This window comes from Thamnophis elegans, chromosome 8 (genome assembly GCF_009769535.1).
Source record: "Thamnophis elegans isolate rThaEle1 chromosome 8, rThaEle1.pri, whole genome shotgun sequence".
Classification (NCBI taxonomy): domain Eukaryota; kingdom Metazoa; phylum Chordata; class Lepidosauria; order Squamata; family Colubridae; genus Thamnophis; species Thamnophis elegans.
In genome coordinates, this window is record NC_045548.1 from 61,036,224 (window position 1) to 61,056,032 (window position 19,809).

Below are 19,809 nucleotides of genomic sequence, written 5' to 3' on the forward strand. Positions count from 1 at the left end.
CTGTTCTGGAGTCTGGGGAAAGCACTGATAGATGCTCTGTCGGATCATCTGACATTTCCCAGCCACTGGAGAGCCAGCTACCTTTGGAGGCTGATATGAGTGAGGAGGAAGAACAGTTGGGGCCTATCCCAGATGCACGTATGCACAGAACAGTTAGGAGAAGTGAACAATGCAGTACAAGGAGTCAACTCGGGAAGCAAAACACATGTGGATGCTGAATGGCCCCTCCCTGCCTAGGGAATAAATAGAAGGAAAGGGGAGTGGTTGTCATAAGAGATAACAGTTCGTATTTCTGAAGATTTTCCTCATTGTGTTTCCTGCCTCAAAGATTCCTTGCCAGAACTTAATTTGCAGCCTTTCATCTGGGAGCTCACAGCTTTGCAATTAGTGCAAGGAACTGATAAGGTCTGTACTGCAGTTAACTCCTTGAAGGACTATTGCCTGAACTTTTGGGGGGTGAATGAAATTAATTCACAAGAGGTAAATAAAGAGAGGTTTTTCATGACAAGGAGTCTGTTTCTTGCTTCTGCTAAGGCTAGGTCAGAACAGGCATTGCAGATGTCTCTGGGGCACAAAGATTATAAACTTGACATCATTGTTTCACCTGGCTTAGTCCTTACCATAATATCTATACAAACAAGTGTTAAATTTTGTGCCTATATCACAGATGGAGAACTTTGGCATGTCATATTTTCTGTAAGCTCTCTACAAATCACTTTCTTATCCATTAAGCATACCTATTACTCATAATAGGAGAAGGAAATAGATAGAGATATTCTATCAAAAGGAATTAAATATCCCTCATTTTCCAGATAATGAAAAAAAAAAAACATCTTCAAAATAATTCACACACAAAAGCACAAAAGCAGGATTCAAAAATTGGAAGGAACTGCCAAAATATTCACAAGAGGAAAAAAGGACACAAAATAATGTCTTTGTTTCTGAGTCAAACAAAAATAGACCTGCTTAATTTTTAAATCCCTCAATGGCAAATGCTGTTAACATTTGTACGGATTAAAAGCATCTGTATTTTTACCTGAATTCCAGCTCCTTCTGGCACTGTGATCTTCCACACACAATTCAGATTGTTGTCATATGGTTCAGGGTATCCCGGAGACAAAATTGTTCCTTTACGTTTAGTTAAAATACCTCCACAGGGCACTGGAAGCAGATACATTAACTATGGAAATGGTTCATGTATCAAAACAGAGATGCAAAGTAATAAAAGCTTACATGACTACAAGCTTCAACAATCTGAGCAATTTTACAATACAATTCTAGAATTCAGACCTGAAGAAAGAAATAGGAAGCAAATAAATGACTGAAGAAATATAGCCTTGACACAACAGATCCTCAGTTTCAAATATTGGAAACATATCAAATTACTTCAAAACCTTTTTTTTTAAATGGAGTAAGCTGGAGTAAGTTGTAATTATTTACAGGTAAATTGCTTCATTATGCAGTTGTTATAGTTGAACAATTAGGAAAAAAATGATGACTGAAAATTTGACCTAATATGATGATGCTTGGAGGTACCTACAGTTTCCCCTATTAAGAAAATGCACCAATTCTTTAAAATAATAAAATTCAGAAGCAAGTATGAGAGGATATCAAAGGAATTGGAGGTCTCTGTAGACAACCAGTCCATTCATGTGTCTCAGGCAAAATCTGCAGTGTCAGAGCTACACAAAATTTGTAGAGAACCACAGAAATGATTTTGGAAAAGGAAAATGGCAGCTAGCAAAATGTGATTTAAGCCCAAGGAAAAAAGGGGCTAGGCAGATTCCACCTCCAAACTTAACTCTCTTTTGTTAGAAGAGGGAGGACTGGGAAATGCTGTCAGGCTTTATAACGGTATAGGCAAGGGTGGAGAACTTCTAGCTAAGATTCTGTGCAGCTTAGAGAACCCCCAACTCCCACTTCTGGCTGGCCTTGCCTACCCTGCCTCTCCCAGGAACATGTTTTGGATGCAGGTAAGTGCAAGGTGTGAGTAGAGGTTCAGGGAGGGCAAAAAACGGGTCTATGGGAAGTTTGTGAAGGCTGCAAAGGGCCATTTCCAGCCTCCAGAAGGCCTCCGGAGCCTGGGGAGGGCAAAAATTCCCCCTTCCCCACCATGGTGCAGGAGGCCAACAGCCATATCCACCATGGCCACGCCCACCCAGCAACTGGGCAGAGAATCCCTTGCTAAATTTTTTGAAGCCCACCCCTGGCCAGGTAAAGAAACATATTGCACTCAAATATTGGGGCTATTGATAGAGATCAAAGGAGTAATGAAATCTCTTGCCCCTATAGGTGTTTCCAAGATACATTCATTGCAATAGTCACATTCATTACTCAAGGTCTTCTCTGTGGTTCTCTACAACTCCATGTAGTCTTGAGACTTGAGGTTATGTTCCTTGGCACAGAAGATGTATAGAACATCTGAATGAGCAGCCAAGTAAAAAAGCTGGGCCATAAACCTCAGTCAGTAAAGAGTGAGGTTATCAAGATGTAATGCTGTTACCATAAATATTTATTTGGGTGGGAAATTCTTCCTTTGGAGATAATATTGCAGAAGATCTTCCATTTCATCCTGAAGTCTCGCCAAAAATTAAATATGCAATAATACATAATAATTGAATGGGAATTAAGAGCAAGATCTTAGTAAACCCTTGGAAACTTTAAAAACAATTACCCAGAAACTGAACTTGGGAACACTGTTGTGTAGTGTATTCTATATAATGTGATGCTGAAGAACTGCTGTATGATATGTAGGGCTTGAATTACATAACTCTGAGGCCTTTAAATTTTATCAGTGATATTAATACAGCTAAATTACCCTTCAGACTTTTTCAAAACAACAATATCCATATATATTCCTTGCATATAACATAAATATGATTTGCATCCAGCACAGATATCTATCCCAGTGACAGTAATATTAGACCTAAATAGAAAGAATGCAGTTGGGTCTTGCATTGATATTTAATGCTAAACATGAATGATACTTTCGGTCAAGCCACTAGACATTCTAATATAATCACATTAGCCTGTCATCTAAATACAGACATTCTGCTAGAGTTTTAATAGCTTGAAAAAATGATTGATGAGAAGTTTTATCAGCACTATTAGTAGCCAATATATCATTCTGGCAGAAGAGCATTATTAAGTCCTGTGGCTCATTTCATTAGATACAAATATGAGAACTTGAAGAATATGCAGAAGAAGGAAACTTATCTGAGTAATGAATACAGGAGTTACATTTTGTAGTGCACATAACTGATAAAATCTGTCAAGGACTACATGAATAAACTAAAGGTCAGTGTCACTTAAACAGTTTAAATAATTACTAGTAAAATCAAGAGCAGACACAATGACTGATAATTGATACCTGTAAGGAAACACTGAGGTATTTGCCAGTAAGCCATGACCGTGTATAGCATTTCAATTGCTAAACTCATTGTCTAACTCAGTGATGGGATTCAAATAATTTAACAACCGGTTCTCTGCCCTAATGACCAGCTGGGTAGGCGTGGATCGGTGGTCATGTAACAGAGGGCATGGCTAACTCAATGTCACTCAAATTGATGGATGCTTTGCCTTAGCTGTTACAATGCAATAAGGGTGGAAGAAGGCGGGGCTTAGCAGTGAGAAGATGGAGTTTCAGGCTACTCCTGAAATTCCTCTATACCGAAGGATTTTTGGATGGGTTCTTTGAACTCTAGCTGTCCCGTAGACGACAGTGAAGGTGAGGAGAGACCCAGGACCTCAGAGACACCCGCAAGTCTCTGGGGGGGGGTATTAACTCCTCGTGCCAATTCCTTTTTGGATTAGCTGCGTGCTAACTGAAACTGCAGGTTGCCCCTAAGAATGGTAGAAGTGATGTCATCTGGTAAGCTGATTTTATCATCCAAGAGAGACTGTTCGCGTTAAAAACTTAAGATAACTGAAACCAAAGAACAGGAAAATTTAGCGGCGAATTGGCTTTTTTTAATGGATTTATGGCTGGTGGTTACTTTACTTCTTAAATGCTTCAAGAAACTCCTCGACATCCTCCCCCCTCTGAATCTCCCTAAGTGGATCGTAAAATTTATTTTCTACTAATTAGCCCGTCACGATTCGACACTTTTATTACTTTATTACTTGGCTTTGTTTACGATCAGATAAGATTGCACAGCCTGTAAGAGACCAAGAAGTCTGTGGAAAAAAAAAGAGCTTGCAATTTTTAACTGCGACACATCATGGCGTCCCAAAATACCTCTAAGATTTCATTTCAGATTCTTTTTTCCGCATGCAGAGGACTCTTTGACTCTTATCAAAGGCTGGAAAGAAAATTGGATCATCTGATTTTAAAATATGAAGTAAAAACTGAGATCGTTGAATGTTTAAATGCTCCTGAAATACAAACGGAAAATGTGAGAAATGGTGTCTGGTCTATCTCAGAGGAAGAAAGGAGAGGGGGGAGCTATAAAGAAGACTCATTTAAAAAGACAGAGTGCAGGAGGAATGGAAAATCCACCCTTGAGAATTAAAGTTAATTTGGAAAATTTTACAAGCCCAGGACAACATTATTATTTCATCACTGACATTCAGAGTCCAAAGGTGCCAAAATATCTTTGTCTGGATTTGCTTATGAAAACACTTGGTAAATTTATCCAACGCGTGGCAATTGGCTGGAGAAGATCTTGCTATTGGAGAGACACTGGCTGATAGATGGAAGAACGTAATTTAAAATCTAGCTAAATCTGATTACCTTAATGTGTAATAGATATAGCTGAATAATGACTGATATGGATAGTAATATATATAATTTGGAACTGGCTGATAGATTGAAGAATACAATTGAAAACTAGTTAAACCTAATTGCTTTTTCTTGTAACAGATATAGTTGAATAATAATTGATATTGATAGTAATGTATATAATGTGGAGTTGATATGATAACTAACAATTGGAAGATTATACATAAAGAGTATTAACTACAATAATTATCACTATTAAAAAACTAAATAAAATACATACAATCAAATGTTAATCAATACTGGGAAAATGTTATGATATATGATATAATTAAATATTATGGATGTCCAGCTAAAATAGGATATGGGGATTTGATGATAATAGAGGATTTTACAAATAAGTAAATGAATTGTCAGCATGTGTTATGGATTAATTATGTAATGCATAGCTAAGGATGAAGGATGTTTAAATAACCATAGGTAATTAAAACTGGAGGTATAATGATGTTGATATGGTAAATATTCGAGTTAAGATATTTGAATTAATATGAGTTAATGGAAGAGAAGCACCAAAGCATGTTGTAACCAGTTGATATACTTTTTTTTTTCATGATAGACACCTGTGTTTTGTTTTGTTTTCCTGCCTTGTCTCTTGTCGTTTTTGTCTTTTTTTGTATTATTTTTATTTTTTATTTTTTTATTTCAATTTCAATTTTTTATTTGTCCTTTTTTTTTTTTGATTTTTTCCTCTCCCACCGGTGTGGGCAGGGATTGTTCAAGATTATTACTTTTATCAATATTTCTAAATAATAATTACAGTTAAATGAAAATGGATATATAATAATGCTTTAGTTAATATGAGTTATGTTGGTTGACTGTGGAGGAGATGTACCAAAACTTATCTGTAATTGATTGATACATTTTCTACAGATGTAAAGAAAGATGTGTACCTGTTTTAAACTAAAATTAAAAAACATTTATTAAAAAAAAAAAAACACAATGCAATAAGGGTAAACCAAGAGGCAGTTTCTGTAAGCAGGGCAATAAAGATGAGTTTAGAAACAACACCAGGATGTCTCTTTCCTGCCTTCCTTCAGGATAAGCCTTGTAAAGTGGAGAAAAACAAAAGGAGATTTCTTCCAACAACCGGTTCTCCGAACTGCTTGGAAAGTTAACAACCGGTTCTCCCGAATAGGTGCGGACTGGCTGAATCCCACCACTGGTCTAACTGCATGCTTGTGTTAGAAGAGCAGTGTGCATGTATGAATAATATTTTGGGCTTGTAAAACTACCACAATAAAATAATTTTTAATATTTAATTCATTCTGTAAAGAAGCTTTTCTATAACAACAGTTACTCTAACATTGGTAAACATGTGGTAAAACAATTAAAGGACACACATTAGACCTCTGCTCCATCAGTTGCATTGATTACCAGTTTGCTTCTGGGTCCAAATCAAGGATTTTAACCTTTAAAGTCCTACATGGTTATCTGAGAGACCACCTATCTCTGATTATATCTATTTGTCCCAGTAGGTCCAGCAGGAAAATTACTGTATTTTTCGGAGTATAAGACACACCTTCCCCCCCCAAAGAGGGTGAAAATTTGGGTGCATCTTATACACTGAATGTATCCTCACCCACCCACCGCCCCCCACCTTTTGGCCTCTGCTCCCAGCAATATACCTCCTTGCAGCAAACGGGGAAAATGGGGCTTGCAGAGGCGGCAATATACTATGGCAATTCCTGCATCCTGAAACAGCTGATGATCAGTTGAAATTGAAAGGAAAACTTGCTGTTTGCTGCAAATTACTGGGAGGCAGAAGCAGATTCTGTGTGTGTATATGTGCTAATCAGGCTGTTTGCTGCAAGGGGTAAGTCAATAACAATAAATGCCTATAGAATGTTCAAATTATTAGATTTTAAAGACTGCTTAATTATTGCTCTAGACAACTTAGCAAAATGAAGAAGCTTTTTAAAATAAGTGTTTGATCTGAAGAGGCCCAGTACTATTATATCTTCTTTTAAATAGCAGAGAAGAACTATATTTCCAGAAAACCACATCAATTTTAACAACATCTGTACAAGTATAGTCTGAAATGTAACACCACAAACAGTGTATATCGTCTGTACTATTTGCTGTTTGTTGCAAGGAGGCAAATTGCTGGGAAGCCAAGATGGATTTTTTCCCCCTTGTTTTCCTCCCAAAAAGCTAGGTGTGTCTTATACTTTGGAGCGTCTTATACTCTGAAAAATACAGTAGGTTGTGGGTCTTGTCTGCTAAGGAATTCCAACTGATAGGGCTTAGGAGATGAGCCTAAACTTCCATGGCATCCACTCTTTGGAATATCATCCTGTCAAATTAGCCCCAACCCTTGTGATCTTCCAAAAATCAATTAAAACATTTTTTCCAACAGATCTGGGAATCTTCTGGCAACAGAGACCCCTCATGATGGCTACATCATGTGTAACATTTTCATGCATTCCCTTTAATGATCTGCAAACCCACCTACACAGTAGCTTTAGACAAAATAGTGCCCCAGTGCAATCTATGAGCTAAAAAATCCCCAATGATATATAACCATCTCCCTAAAGGATAGACAAGAACATGTATTCCTGAATCCTAGTTCTACCAATTACTCATTAACACAATGTTTGATCTAATCATCTTCCACTGCATCACTTAACTTGTGGTGCTTATGGTAAGCATGTGTAATACTCTTTGTGATTCCGATGCCACTGTTGATTTTGGGTTATGGATAATTGTCAACACAGAGGGATGAGTGTAGGTCCTAAAATATAGCCCAAATTCCTAGTTAGTAGTAATTCAGTAATGCCACCTCTCATAGCATTGATACTACAATATCCCCATTTTTGGAGTCTGTCTTGGTTAGGAAAAAAAAAAAGACCCACTGACTTTTAATCCAATATACTAAGCATTGGGACTAGACCATTGGTGGAATTCAATTTTTTTCCCTACTGATTCTGTGGGCTTGGCAGACATGGCTTGGTGGGTCTGGCTCGGTGGGCGTAGCAGGGGAAAGATACTGTAAAATTTCCATTCCCTCCCTACTCCAGTTGAAGATTACTGCAAAATCCTCATTCTCTCCCAATCAGCTGGGACTCAAGAGGCAGATAATAGATGGGGGTGGAGCTAGTCAGAGGTGATATTTACCGGTTCTCCAAACTACTCAAAATTTCCACTACCGGTTCTCCAGAATTGCACCTCTGGACTAGACTAATATTTCTGACCCTTAGCCATTTTAAAATACACAGACTTCCTGAACAACCCAAATTCTACAGCAGGCATGCTAATTGGGGAATTCTGAGGATTGAAGTTCACATAACTTCAAATCATCAAGATTTCAATTTCGTTGTGTTTAAGTACAATGACAATAAAGATTATACTTATGAGAAACATAGCACTAGACAATAATTTGAGCAAATTCTGGAGGTATCATCTTTGAAGGAATATAATGATTAAATACAACATTATAAACTGAGTCTGGAAACCTTTCAAATTACTTTTTTAAAGCAGTCAGTAGGATTTGTCTATAGTAACAGAATCATGTATTTTCAAAATCTAGTAAGAAAATAGATTTTCCACAACATTCTAATCACCCTTTTTACTGAAACAGATTTGAAATGCTTACTGTTATTATATTTTTACTGTATGCTATGCCGTTACTTATTCTGAAATTGGTGACCATATAAATAAAATAAATAAGGCCGTGACAAACACATGTGTTGTTCCAACCTGCCCTCCCCCTCCCCAGTATGCTACTGCTGTATTTTTTTAACTAGTCTATTTTAATCAGTTGACCAGTTATATTGGTTTATTTTAATCAGTTTAATCAGTCGAGCTGCTGTGTATTCTGCTTAGGGTCAAGTGCAATTGAAGAAGCATAAGAATAAACAAACAAACAAACAAAATGCACATATGTTCATGGATGAATCAGATTCTTCAACAACTGGAAAAAAACGCTGGTTCCTTTCAATTTTGAGGTATGTGTTTTCTCTCTTAGTTATGGCAATTTTAAAAATCATAAAAGCAAGAGAGCATTGTGTTACAATGCTATAGGGCAGTGATGTTGAACCTTTTCAGCACTGAGTGATGAAAAGAGAGTGTGCACGCTCATCTGGGATGCAACCTGGAAGAGGAGCTGCCCAGGGAGCATGCATGTGCGGGAAAATATACTTCCATTTCCGGTGCGCGCATGTGCAGTGGCCAGCTAGTCTTCCGGTTACTGGCACTCATATACTTGATGATCAGTTGGCCAGCACACATGCCCATGCTGGAAAATGGAAGACCAGCTCTTCCAGTTTCCAGCACTGCCACACACACGAAGGCCAGCTGATTGTTGAACATGCATGCACGCCAGAAACCTGGAAGAGGAACCGGCAACGGAACATGTGTCAGGCGACATGGCTTCATGTGCCACTTTGGGCATGCATGCTATAGGGTTTATAACAGGTTCAAATGAACTGGTCATTTGATCTTGAAGCATAAAAATAGTAGAATAAATCCTACATCCCATACTGTAAAAAAAAAATAGAAACCTCCCCCTGCAAATAATCACATTTTGGCTACTCACCCACACATGTAGGAAGCGTATCGTTCCACTGTGCCAATGCATTGGGCACTGTGTCGCATCTAATTGCTATTGACCCATACAGTATATAGCCTGGATTACACTCAAAAAGAACCAACGAACCAACAGCAAATTCATTTCCAATTCTTTTTCCAAATCGTGGTTCAGGCACCGAACTGCACTGGGTTGAACTTGTTCTTGGAACCGCTGGAAACACAGTAGAGATAATACATACTGCTTCATGACAGAAAATGAGATAATCCTAAATATATTTATCACAGTTTCAAATAAGAGGCTCAAATGTCTAGAAATGCAACAAAAACCTCCATTCCCATTATATAACAGAACAATTGTATCAAGCTTTTCGCAAAATAATATGAAAAGTACTGCTTCATTGAATTAATATACAAAGCAAAATTCTTATTTCTGTGACGGGTAGATATTTAAATTGATTAACTACATTTTTATGAATGTCTGCTCTTGTTGTCATATTGATACCCAGATTTATAAAGGCTAAATTATAGTAGCAAATGTTGACATGCAATTAATTTTAAAGTGTCTGATCCATTTACAAAAAGAGAAACAATGGAAAGCTCCATTCTTTATATACACTGGATTACCCCCATTTTTTTCTTCATGAATAGGATTGCCTTGTAAATTCAAAGAACATGTTTTAATAACAAAGTTAGTTCTGTAATATGACTCTCTGTATTCAGATATAGAAATACGTATCTGAGCAAAAGGTTAGACTGAATATTAATAGATAAGATTAGAAATGAAATAGCAAAAAGGTCTGGTCATCACATTTCCCCTTTAGATTTCAACCCTTTTTAAATTATGAAAGCATTGCAGAAAAATGCAAAAAAGAGGAAGGAAAAGAAGGAAGGGAGGGAGGGACGGAGGAGGAAGGAAGGGAGAGAGGGAGGGAGGAAGCAAGGAAAGGAAGGGAATGAAAGAAAGAACAAAGGGAGGGGAAGAGAAGGAAGGGATGGAGGAAAGGAAGGAAGGAAGGAGAAAGAGAGAGAGAAAGTCACACTCTTTTTTTGCAGCATTCCTACTAACTTGGCAAATTTCCTGGTTAATAACAAAAAGACTTTAGGTTGAACTTTGAGGATCAGGTTAACACAAAGAGACTTTGCATTAGATCTTCTTAAATACATACTACAACATTCAATATTGCATTCCAGGACTGACCATTAGATTTTCTATCGTTTATATATTGTTATATCTTCTTCAGAATGTTAATAATGGAAACATTCAAAATAATCAGACATAGTAATATAATGGTAATACGGTGGTTTATTTTTTTATTTTTTGTAAATAAAAACCCACAAACTGAAATATCACTAAAAGGTAAGACATTAGCAAATCCAATTAATTGAAACATGTTGGAGGTATTTATGTGTCATACCTTGATAAACGAAGTGAAATCCTTTGGCTGTAATAGGCCCGACTGAAGTAAATCGGACAGTTATCTGGTTTCTTGAGCTCAGTGGAAGGGATTCTCCTACTCAAAAAAACAAACACTGCACCTCAGAAACAATTTTCTGTCAAAATCATTGACAGACAAAATCATTTGCTGAATATTTCAAATATTCTTATTCTCCAGTAAGTATCTTGTATAAAATTAAGGGCTTTTTTTTTGCAATAAGTCTATAATAACTAATGGCCTTTGTTTATTATTTCATTGTCTACTACACTCAGAGGTGGTATTCTGCTGGTTTGGACCAGTTCACCCAAACAGGTACTGGAAATTGCTGGTGGCCTGACCTACCTCCCCAGCTCTATGGCATCCCCTTTAGGCACTTTTTAAGCCAAAATAACATGTGCAGAAGGCTTAGCATATGCACGGAGGTTGTTGCACACATACATTTCTGAACCGGTAAGGAAGGTAAGTAAATATCACCCCTGACTACACTATTTGAAAGCAAACTGGAACATCATTCCCCCCAGATATTAGAACAGCCCCCACTCAAACACTCTTCTGTAAGACAATGAAAACCTGGTTCTGCGAGCAAGCCTGGGGAATACAGAGGAGATGGAGCCCATTAAATGGCTCATATGATGTCACCGGAATAGGGTGGGGATTATTTTATTATTTATGATTCTCTCTTTTATTGTTTTTATATGGTGTTTTTATATTTTTGTAAACCGCCTTGAGTCACCATTCACGAATAGGCAGCAATATAGATCTCTTAAATAAATAAACTGGCACAAATAAAGAGATAGATAGCGGGAAACCAGAAGATACATGAAAATGATGTTCATGAATAATGTTTTGTTTGGAATTTTACATTTATTTCGTGATCTGTAAGATCTATCAGTAATAATGAGACAGACTGTTCAGTAAGAATGGCTATAACTTTATATTTTAAAGAGATGAACGGAAAAGAAATAATCTTTTGGGATTTGGTTTGATTTAATTTTAATTCAAATGCTTAATTTAAATTAGTGTTTTTCAACCTCAGTAACTTTATGATGTATGGACTCCATCTCTCAGAATTCTTCAGCTTGCACGTTTGCTGAGAAATTATGGGAACTGAAGTTCATATGTTTCAAAATTTCTGAGATTCGGAAACATTGGACAACATGATTACTATCTCTATAGAAGTAAATTTTAATTTGCAGAATCCTACAAATTCGAAGTTTGAAGAAGCAGAACTTATACCGAGTGTATAAATAGAATCACCTCTAACTACCATTCTTTAAAAAAAGGGAAATGAACAATATTTCTTCTTTTAAAAATCTTCCTACTATTAATTATCAAAATTAAGAATCAGCAGAAAAAGATCAGCATCTATCTCATCAATGGAAAGGATCTTTTCTCTTATGCTGATACCAAGGAGAGTGTTCTAAGATTTTATATTTCTTTATAACTTTGTTTAAATCTTTTAAATTGATACTCTAGGAGTGAGTTTTACTAAATGTAAACTTAGCTATTTGGCTACAATGATATACTGCAATTACCTATTTAGAGGTTTGACCCCTAACAACTTCAGGAAAATGTTCAGAAGATGCGTAATTCCTTTTTAATATATTCTAAATAATCATCCCCAAATACTTCTGCATTATATTCTGGAATATATCAGCAGTACAAGCTTTTCTTACATTATTTCAAGAAATAATTTGATATCAACTGTTCATAACAAAATATGGACCCTATAATCTGTTTCAGTAGAACTCTTTATACAGTCTGACAAATCTATCTATAAAATTCATCATACTCATTTATGGTAGAGATGGTGTTTTTTTGAGAAATGACAGTTCTGTAAAGAATACTTCATGAAAAATAATCCAATTTTGCTTTTATTAAATATTTCCAGGTCTCACTGAAATTAAATTCTTCAAGAATTTCAAAGCTACTAAATGTTCCTTGGATCATATTAAATTTAACACATAAATGTGAGTATCTCAAGGAATACATAAAATCTATACATGCTAAATTTAAATGCAAAGGAACAATAAATAAATAATATGCTGTTCCAGATGAAATATGTGAAATAATCAGTGATTATTATGGTGTTTTGAAATCTGTTTGCATGAAACATTATCAAATAAATGCTAGTAACAATTTAGGGTACTATCTATATCAGTTTCTCTGTGAATGAAAGGACTTTCTTTTTTTAAAATAATAATAATAATTCCAGTGGCATAGCTCTGGAAGAAGGAATATAAAGATGATTTTTCTCCAGAGGAGCGCTTCAAGAAATAGCAATATTACTTAGATTTATATGCTGTTTACAGTGCTTTACAGCCTTCTCAAAGCGATTTACAGAGTCAGCATATTGCCCCCAACAATCTGGCTCCTCATTTTACCAACCCTTATAAGGATGGAAGGCTGAGTCAACCTTGAGCCTGGTGAGATTTTAACTGCAAAATTGGAGTCTGCTAGCAGTCAGCAGAAGTAGCCTGCAGTACCGCACTCTAACCACTACACCACCATGGCTCAATATAATATACTATAAGAGAATACATAGCAGCTAACTTTCTTTCATGAAATACAAATGGCACTCTAAGAACAGCTATTCACTTTATTGAATGTCAGTTTGCTTAGAGTTTTCATCAATACTGAAGGCAGCGTATGTCAGGCCAAAGCAACCAGATCCACATACGAAGGGTTCAAGCTTACTACTTGATTATATTCTGCCTATAATATATGAGTTTCCCCACACTGCTTCCCTTCACTTATAAAGAAAGAGATAATGAGAATGTTATTTAGACTATATTAAGTGATTGGGGAGGCATCAGTCCTAGTACTCTTGTGGCTGCACAATGATTCAAGGCTAATTTCCCACTTGATCCCTACTACTTGTCTGGCTAATAGTTTCCCAACATCTTGGCACTAGCACAATGTAAAATTGGTCTGGATTATGACATTTACAATAGAATTAATGTGTAGTGGCAGGGAAGTCTTTTTTAAAAATTCAGATGAAATTCCATAATATATTTTCTTTCTGTAAATAGTGGTGTCAGTTCATGTCAACTATCTTTCAATTTAAAACTTTGTATGTCATAATCCTGTCATTAATATGCATCACTGAGGTGTAAACTACATATGCTATTTTCTGAATGCATAGCCTATAGGCACATCTCCAGCATTCTTTTAATTAACTACAGCTTTGAGGATACTTCTAGTGGAAGAAGAGATGGATGCTTGTTGAATTTATCTCATGTTAGATGATGGAAGGAATACATTTATTTTCTTGCATGATGCAGTTCCAACAAGAACTGCCTGTTATCTGCAATTAATTAAAAATAAGATGGAATTTGCCTCTGATTAATTATGTTAAAATTATTACCTTTGATGGGAAATTGGATTTTAGATTACAGACAAGTGGAATCACTGTAATGCAACTATTTATTGTGCTGTAGCTCTTTTTAAATCTTAAGAAATAGATGAATATTAATGACCACTGCTCTTTTATTTGTTAGACTAGTAACAAAAACTTGTTTGAAGCCTGGGAAATAAAGAAAAACATTAGAAACTCACACTGGATGCCACCTTATTTCCCTAATTATTCCCAAATAATCATTTCCTCACTGTATAAAAATATAGATTCCCCCCCCAAAAAACTTCTACGGAATAATTACTGATAATCTAAGGCACACATCACATTGTTTCTTCTTCTTTCAACTGATTTCCTATAAGCTCATAATAGCATCAATTTAATCTTTTAATTTATGCATTCTTGATTGTTCTTCTACGTTCAAAACCAATTATGCTCAGCAGAACTATCCAGAGTAAAAGTCATTTCAATGTATAACATATTTAGAACAGTTCTATTATGAGATACCTGAATGTGATCCTGATAGTGAAGATAATAAGGATGATTGCTGAGTTGGTCCGTCATATACTTCAACCACATCATGGAGAGATGTCTGGAAAAATACAAACTGGCCAAAAACCACTAAAAGGTTTCAAAAAAATAAATAAAAAAAAATAAAAAAAACAAGGAAAGGAAAAGTTGAATGAATTACTGTATATTTTTTCAACTTCTGGCCACATATACACTAAATTTACACCGATATACAAAACCATAATAGAATAGGTACATGTGCAGTCTTTTTTTTTTCAGTTCAGTAGGATAAAAGAGATTGAAAAGTAGTATGAGAATGAGAAATAAGTTGTTACAGATATATTTTGGGAGGAAAAATAATTAGAAACCGACGGGTATCCTATGAAATTGTGCAGAACAAGATTTGGAACACTTCCTGTTCTAATTTTGATTAGTAAAGGCCAGCTGTGAGCAAAGACTAAGAAAAAATAAATTTGCCTAGAAAGAAAACGTATATATAGATATATATTTTTCATTTCAATATCGTAATATATAATTTTTATTACACTGTTGGAAATTTAATTAATTTCAGTGTGATTATTATTATTATTATTATTATTTGAGACTGCTTAATATTCCAAATGAACCTGATTAGAATACTTTAGGTTAAACAGATAAAAAGAAGAGCAGAAGAAAAATATGTGAAACACGCAACAAGGTGTGATAAGTTTTATATTAAAATATATTTTACTCTTTATACAGTTTCCATATTCCCTTAAAATATTAACAGAATCCACCACGGTGTCTCCACTAGATAATTGATGGGGAAAAGCAAACAGGGGAAAAAATGTTTCTCAAACTTCTTCAAACCCCCAAATAAGTTACCCAGACCTAATCCACATATCAAACACAGAGTTAATTAAATTATGTTTCCCAGAGGAACTGCATATTCACCAGAATGAATATACCTACACAAGTGTCCCTCAAGTGCCACTCTAGAATCAGCACATGACATCACGGACAAGCTCCCCTTTTAAAAAAACTGCTGCTGTACCCCATTTCTCTGCAGCCTGCCCCTAAATGCAAACTGTTTTGATTTTAGGAATAAATATTTATTTTTTTCTCACAGCCATCTGGATCTCATTTTTATTTAATCTTTCACACCAGAGACCCAGCTTCTGACAAAGGTTAATTAAGAATTACAATAGGTTGGGATATAATGTTCCTACAATACAGAAATGCAATGGTGGTGAAAAGATGAAAAGTTTTAATTGTGGGAAATTAGGTTATAAGGAGAGCAAAACTTCCTAAAATTACTGAAGTTATCTAGTTTTCTAAAAGTAACTTGGAAGGAAAGCCAATTAATAAAAGAAATGTCTATTCTCTTTTCCAAAATGAAAAAAAAAATATTCCCATTTTATTTTGTTTTGGTCAGTTTCCATCTCATTTATTGGTTCTACTTCTGGGCACTGCAAAAGTGTTGGAACAGATTCAGTAAATATCAAAGAAAATAATCAGAAAACTAGAAATTAAACTCTATGCAGAGATTGAAAAAACTAGGAACCAAATAGAAACATCACAACACTTTTTAAGAACAAGAAGGGATGCAACTTAAAAGAATCACAATTTGTTTTGCATTTGAGAGGATAAGATACAAAATAATGCATATATGTCACAGGAAAATAGATTCCAATTGAATTTTATAGGGGGGGAAAGTAGTTACAGAAGTTTGACAAAGAAATTTATTACCCATAGTATTAGTGAGTAGAAGCTAAATATGCATGTGGCAAGAGTACTTTATATTAGATTCCTGCCTTGTGTAATGGTTGGACCAGCTGCAAAAATGGTACCTTGAAAGTTATTGACTTGAAGGGTAGGCCATTTATATCAAGTTTGGAGCAAAGAGTTATGTTATCTTAGTAATTTTTTCTCTCTGCTGCTTTCAAAACCAGGACAATTATAATACAACTGAGATAGCAATTTTGGAGCAATGCAGTCCTGGATATAATACCTTCAGCATGGTAACTATGTATAATGTATTCACCAATGAAAGTCTCTGTTTTCATAGGACCTATGAAAATCCCTATAGTCTTACTTCCAACTCTGTTGGAAAAGTGCCGGCTTCAAATAGGTCAAGAAGTCTAACACTTTGCTAGGGCAAAGCTCTTTAAAAAAAGAAGGTATGGGAGAAACATAATTCATTCTGATTTTCTCATCAGTCACCCGGAGTTCTTTGCCTATTGAGAGTAGAGTAACATTCAATCACCCCTCCATATTTCCCCCTTCACTCTACTCTCCTCAGCTTTGGCTCCTGCCTTGAACACTGGTGTAGGTGGGGGAGATCAGAAACAATATTAGATTTGTCCAGGCAAGGTGAGAATACTATCAAAAGGGGAAACTGAGTTTAACTGATGGGCATGGAATGTCATCTCAAAAGCAACAGAAGTGCATCTTTAAGCAGATTAACAAAGAGGCTAGTTGGTTATGTGAGCCTGGATCTGCAGGAATGCACATAGATATACACCAAAATCAAACTCCTTCAAATAATCTATAGGATTTTCACCTGGTATATGTTTACAATTGACAATTTTAATGTTTTTCTCTATTTTTATGTTGTAAGGTGTCCAGAGTCGTTAGATACAAGATGGGCAGCAAATAAATTTTATAAATAAACAAATAATTTTCAATTGTATCACTTTTAAATAACTCAGCCTCTCAGTTGTAACTGGAACAAATGAACAAATGAATGAATGAGCAAATGAACAAATGAATGAATTTTATGTGATAATCTTCAAACAAAAGTATTCCAATTGTTCCAAATACGAAATGCTCTTCTAGAGGATTCATAGAATCAGGCTTCTAACTTTATTTATATTTTACTCTTACCTTAAAAACTTTAAACTTTCAGAATTTAGGAATTCATGACAAACCTTTTGAATGAGTAGGTTATCTTGAAAAACTGTTTCTGGTGAATTTTCTACCTCCAAAATGATATATAACTCACAGAATAGCCATCTGTGAATTCTCTTAATTCATAGCTACATATCAAGATATTTAAATATAGTATAAGTAAGTACATTATATTGTGAAAAACAAAGAACATATTTCCACAATATAAACTGTTGATTGCTGTAAACTTTTACGAAACTTTTATAAAATGCAACCGTCCTAATAATAAAGCTATATCCTTGAAATATATTATTTCAATTTCAAATGCTCAAATTCCACAAAGCTGTTAAAGGGGATTAATATAAATGTAGAATTTAACTGAACATTCTGGATACTGATCTGAAACTCACTATTATGGGAAAATCCTGAGTTTGAAGAATGGCATACAAAACTCGGGAACAAATATTTAAAGAAACAAATAAAAAACACCTCCTTTTTATGACTTGATTTGGGGTAGAGTCAGGGAGACTGAAGGGAACTAGCCAGATGCCCTTCCTGACACCACGTGGAGTTCACAGCAGATAATTTTTCTTTGCATCCTAAGAGAAAGAAACATCTGCTGCTACCTAGGATTGAACTCTTAACCTTCTGAGTGAAAGGTGAACGTCTTCACCACTAGGCCACCATACTGCTCATTTAAAGAATTACATGACATTTAGAGTTGTTCTGAATTGACCAAAGAGATCATGAATGGATCATGACTAGAAAATGAAACAGGTATACGCAGAGGTTTCAGATTGCTTCACCAAACATATCAGTCCCATCACTGCCACAAAACATGCATTGGGTACTGAAGAAGTCATAGTGTGAGATCAGTTCAGCCCTGATTTCCTACCTCTTGATAACCTTTAACAAGGTTATTATTAAAGGGTACGAAGCTAGCTTTCTTCCTTGGCTGTTATCAGAATTTACATTTCCAGAATAAGTCATTTGAATTCAGTTTTAATTATAATTCTCTAATAAACATGGGTGTCCCAAAGTTGTTTTTATTTTAAAGAGGCAACTGGACTTTGTTGTTCTTCATTGAACACATTTTGTTTCTCTGACTGGATGGTGGGGAATGGAAGGATTTATATTCCTTGCAGACAGCTGGTCATTTGCATTCTTTTAGCAGGTCATTGAAGCACTTGGAGGTTTATCTGTGTCCTCAGGATTGCTTGAACAGCACAAATGGGTGTGGAGCCTTCTTAGAACTGTTGAAAGGACTGTGTTGTAGACTGGATATAGATTGTAGAAGACAGAGAATCCCCATTGATAGCTAACAGACATGGCTATCCCAAACAAATTCCTCCTACCACCACTACACCAACTGTTTTATTAAATGAGGAGAAGAAGAAGAATATAGCAATAGCAATATAGCAGTAGACTTATATACCGCTTCATAGGCCTTTCAGGCCTCTCTAAGCGGTTTTACAGAGAGTCAGCATATTGCCCCCAACAATCTGGGTCCTCATTTTACCCACCTCGGAAGGATGGAAGGCTGAGTCAACCCTGAGCCGGTGAGATTTGAACCGCTGACCTGCTGATCTAGCAGTAGCCTGCAGTGCTGCATTTAACCACTGCGCCACCTTGGAGAAGGTGGAGGAGAAGAAGGAGGAGGAGGAGGAGGAGGAGAATTTAGATAAATTAAACAAAGTTATAAGCTATAACAAAGTTATAATGCAAGGCAATCTAATTTAAATTAACATAACCATGTTGGAAGGTGAAAATCATTACAGAAATCTATCTGAGCTTTAAAACTGGCAAAGAGGAATAAACCCAGAACCCAGCTACAAAAAAATGAATAAAGGTAAAAGCAAATAATCCATGAAAGAGTTATGGATGTAAGAGGAAGAAAAAATATCATCTTGCTGTTTTCTCCCCAAAAGATAGATGGTTTCAATGAAGTTGGAAAGTACTTACAAAGTATTTTAGAATCAAAATGAAACTTTGGAAACTTTTAACATCTGAGAGAGAATTTCATTCCTTGGTATTAGTTTTGATAGATGTAATTTATTTTGTGTTTATACTGAAATAGCCCTCAATCTTCACCTGGCAAATGTTGTTATCCCCTCCATCTAGTCTAAATGATCCTCATTACTGTATCATATATCATAGTGTATAATACAGTAACCCACACAGAAACTATAAAACAATATTGTAAAAACAGGCAAGAAACAATTTATACTCAATCAATTTTCTAGCATGGACATTTCTTCCATTTATGAGATGTAACAAAAATGACTGATTTTGATTCTTAGAATAGAATAACAGAGTTGGAAGGGGCCTTAGAGGTC

General features: G+C 35.6%; 1 protein-coding gene across 1 annotated transcript in view; it reads right to left on the reverse strand.

Moving 5' to 3' along the window:
• Positions 1–19,809, reverse strand: part of CSMD3 (CUB and Sushi multiple domains 3) — a 791,530-nt gene that overhangs the window by 136,999 nt on the left and 634,722 nt on the right. The window contains 4 exon segments of the mRNA XM_032222292.1: positions 1,037–1,161; positions 9,312–9,515; positions 10,720–10,815; positions 14,603–14,716. Coding sequence (XP_032078183.1) covers positions 1,037–1,161; positions 9,312–9,515; positions 10,720–10,815; positions 14,603–14,716 — 539 coding nt within the window.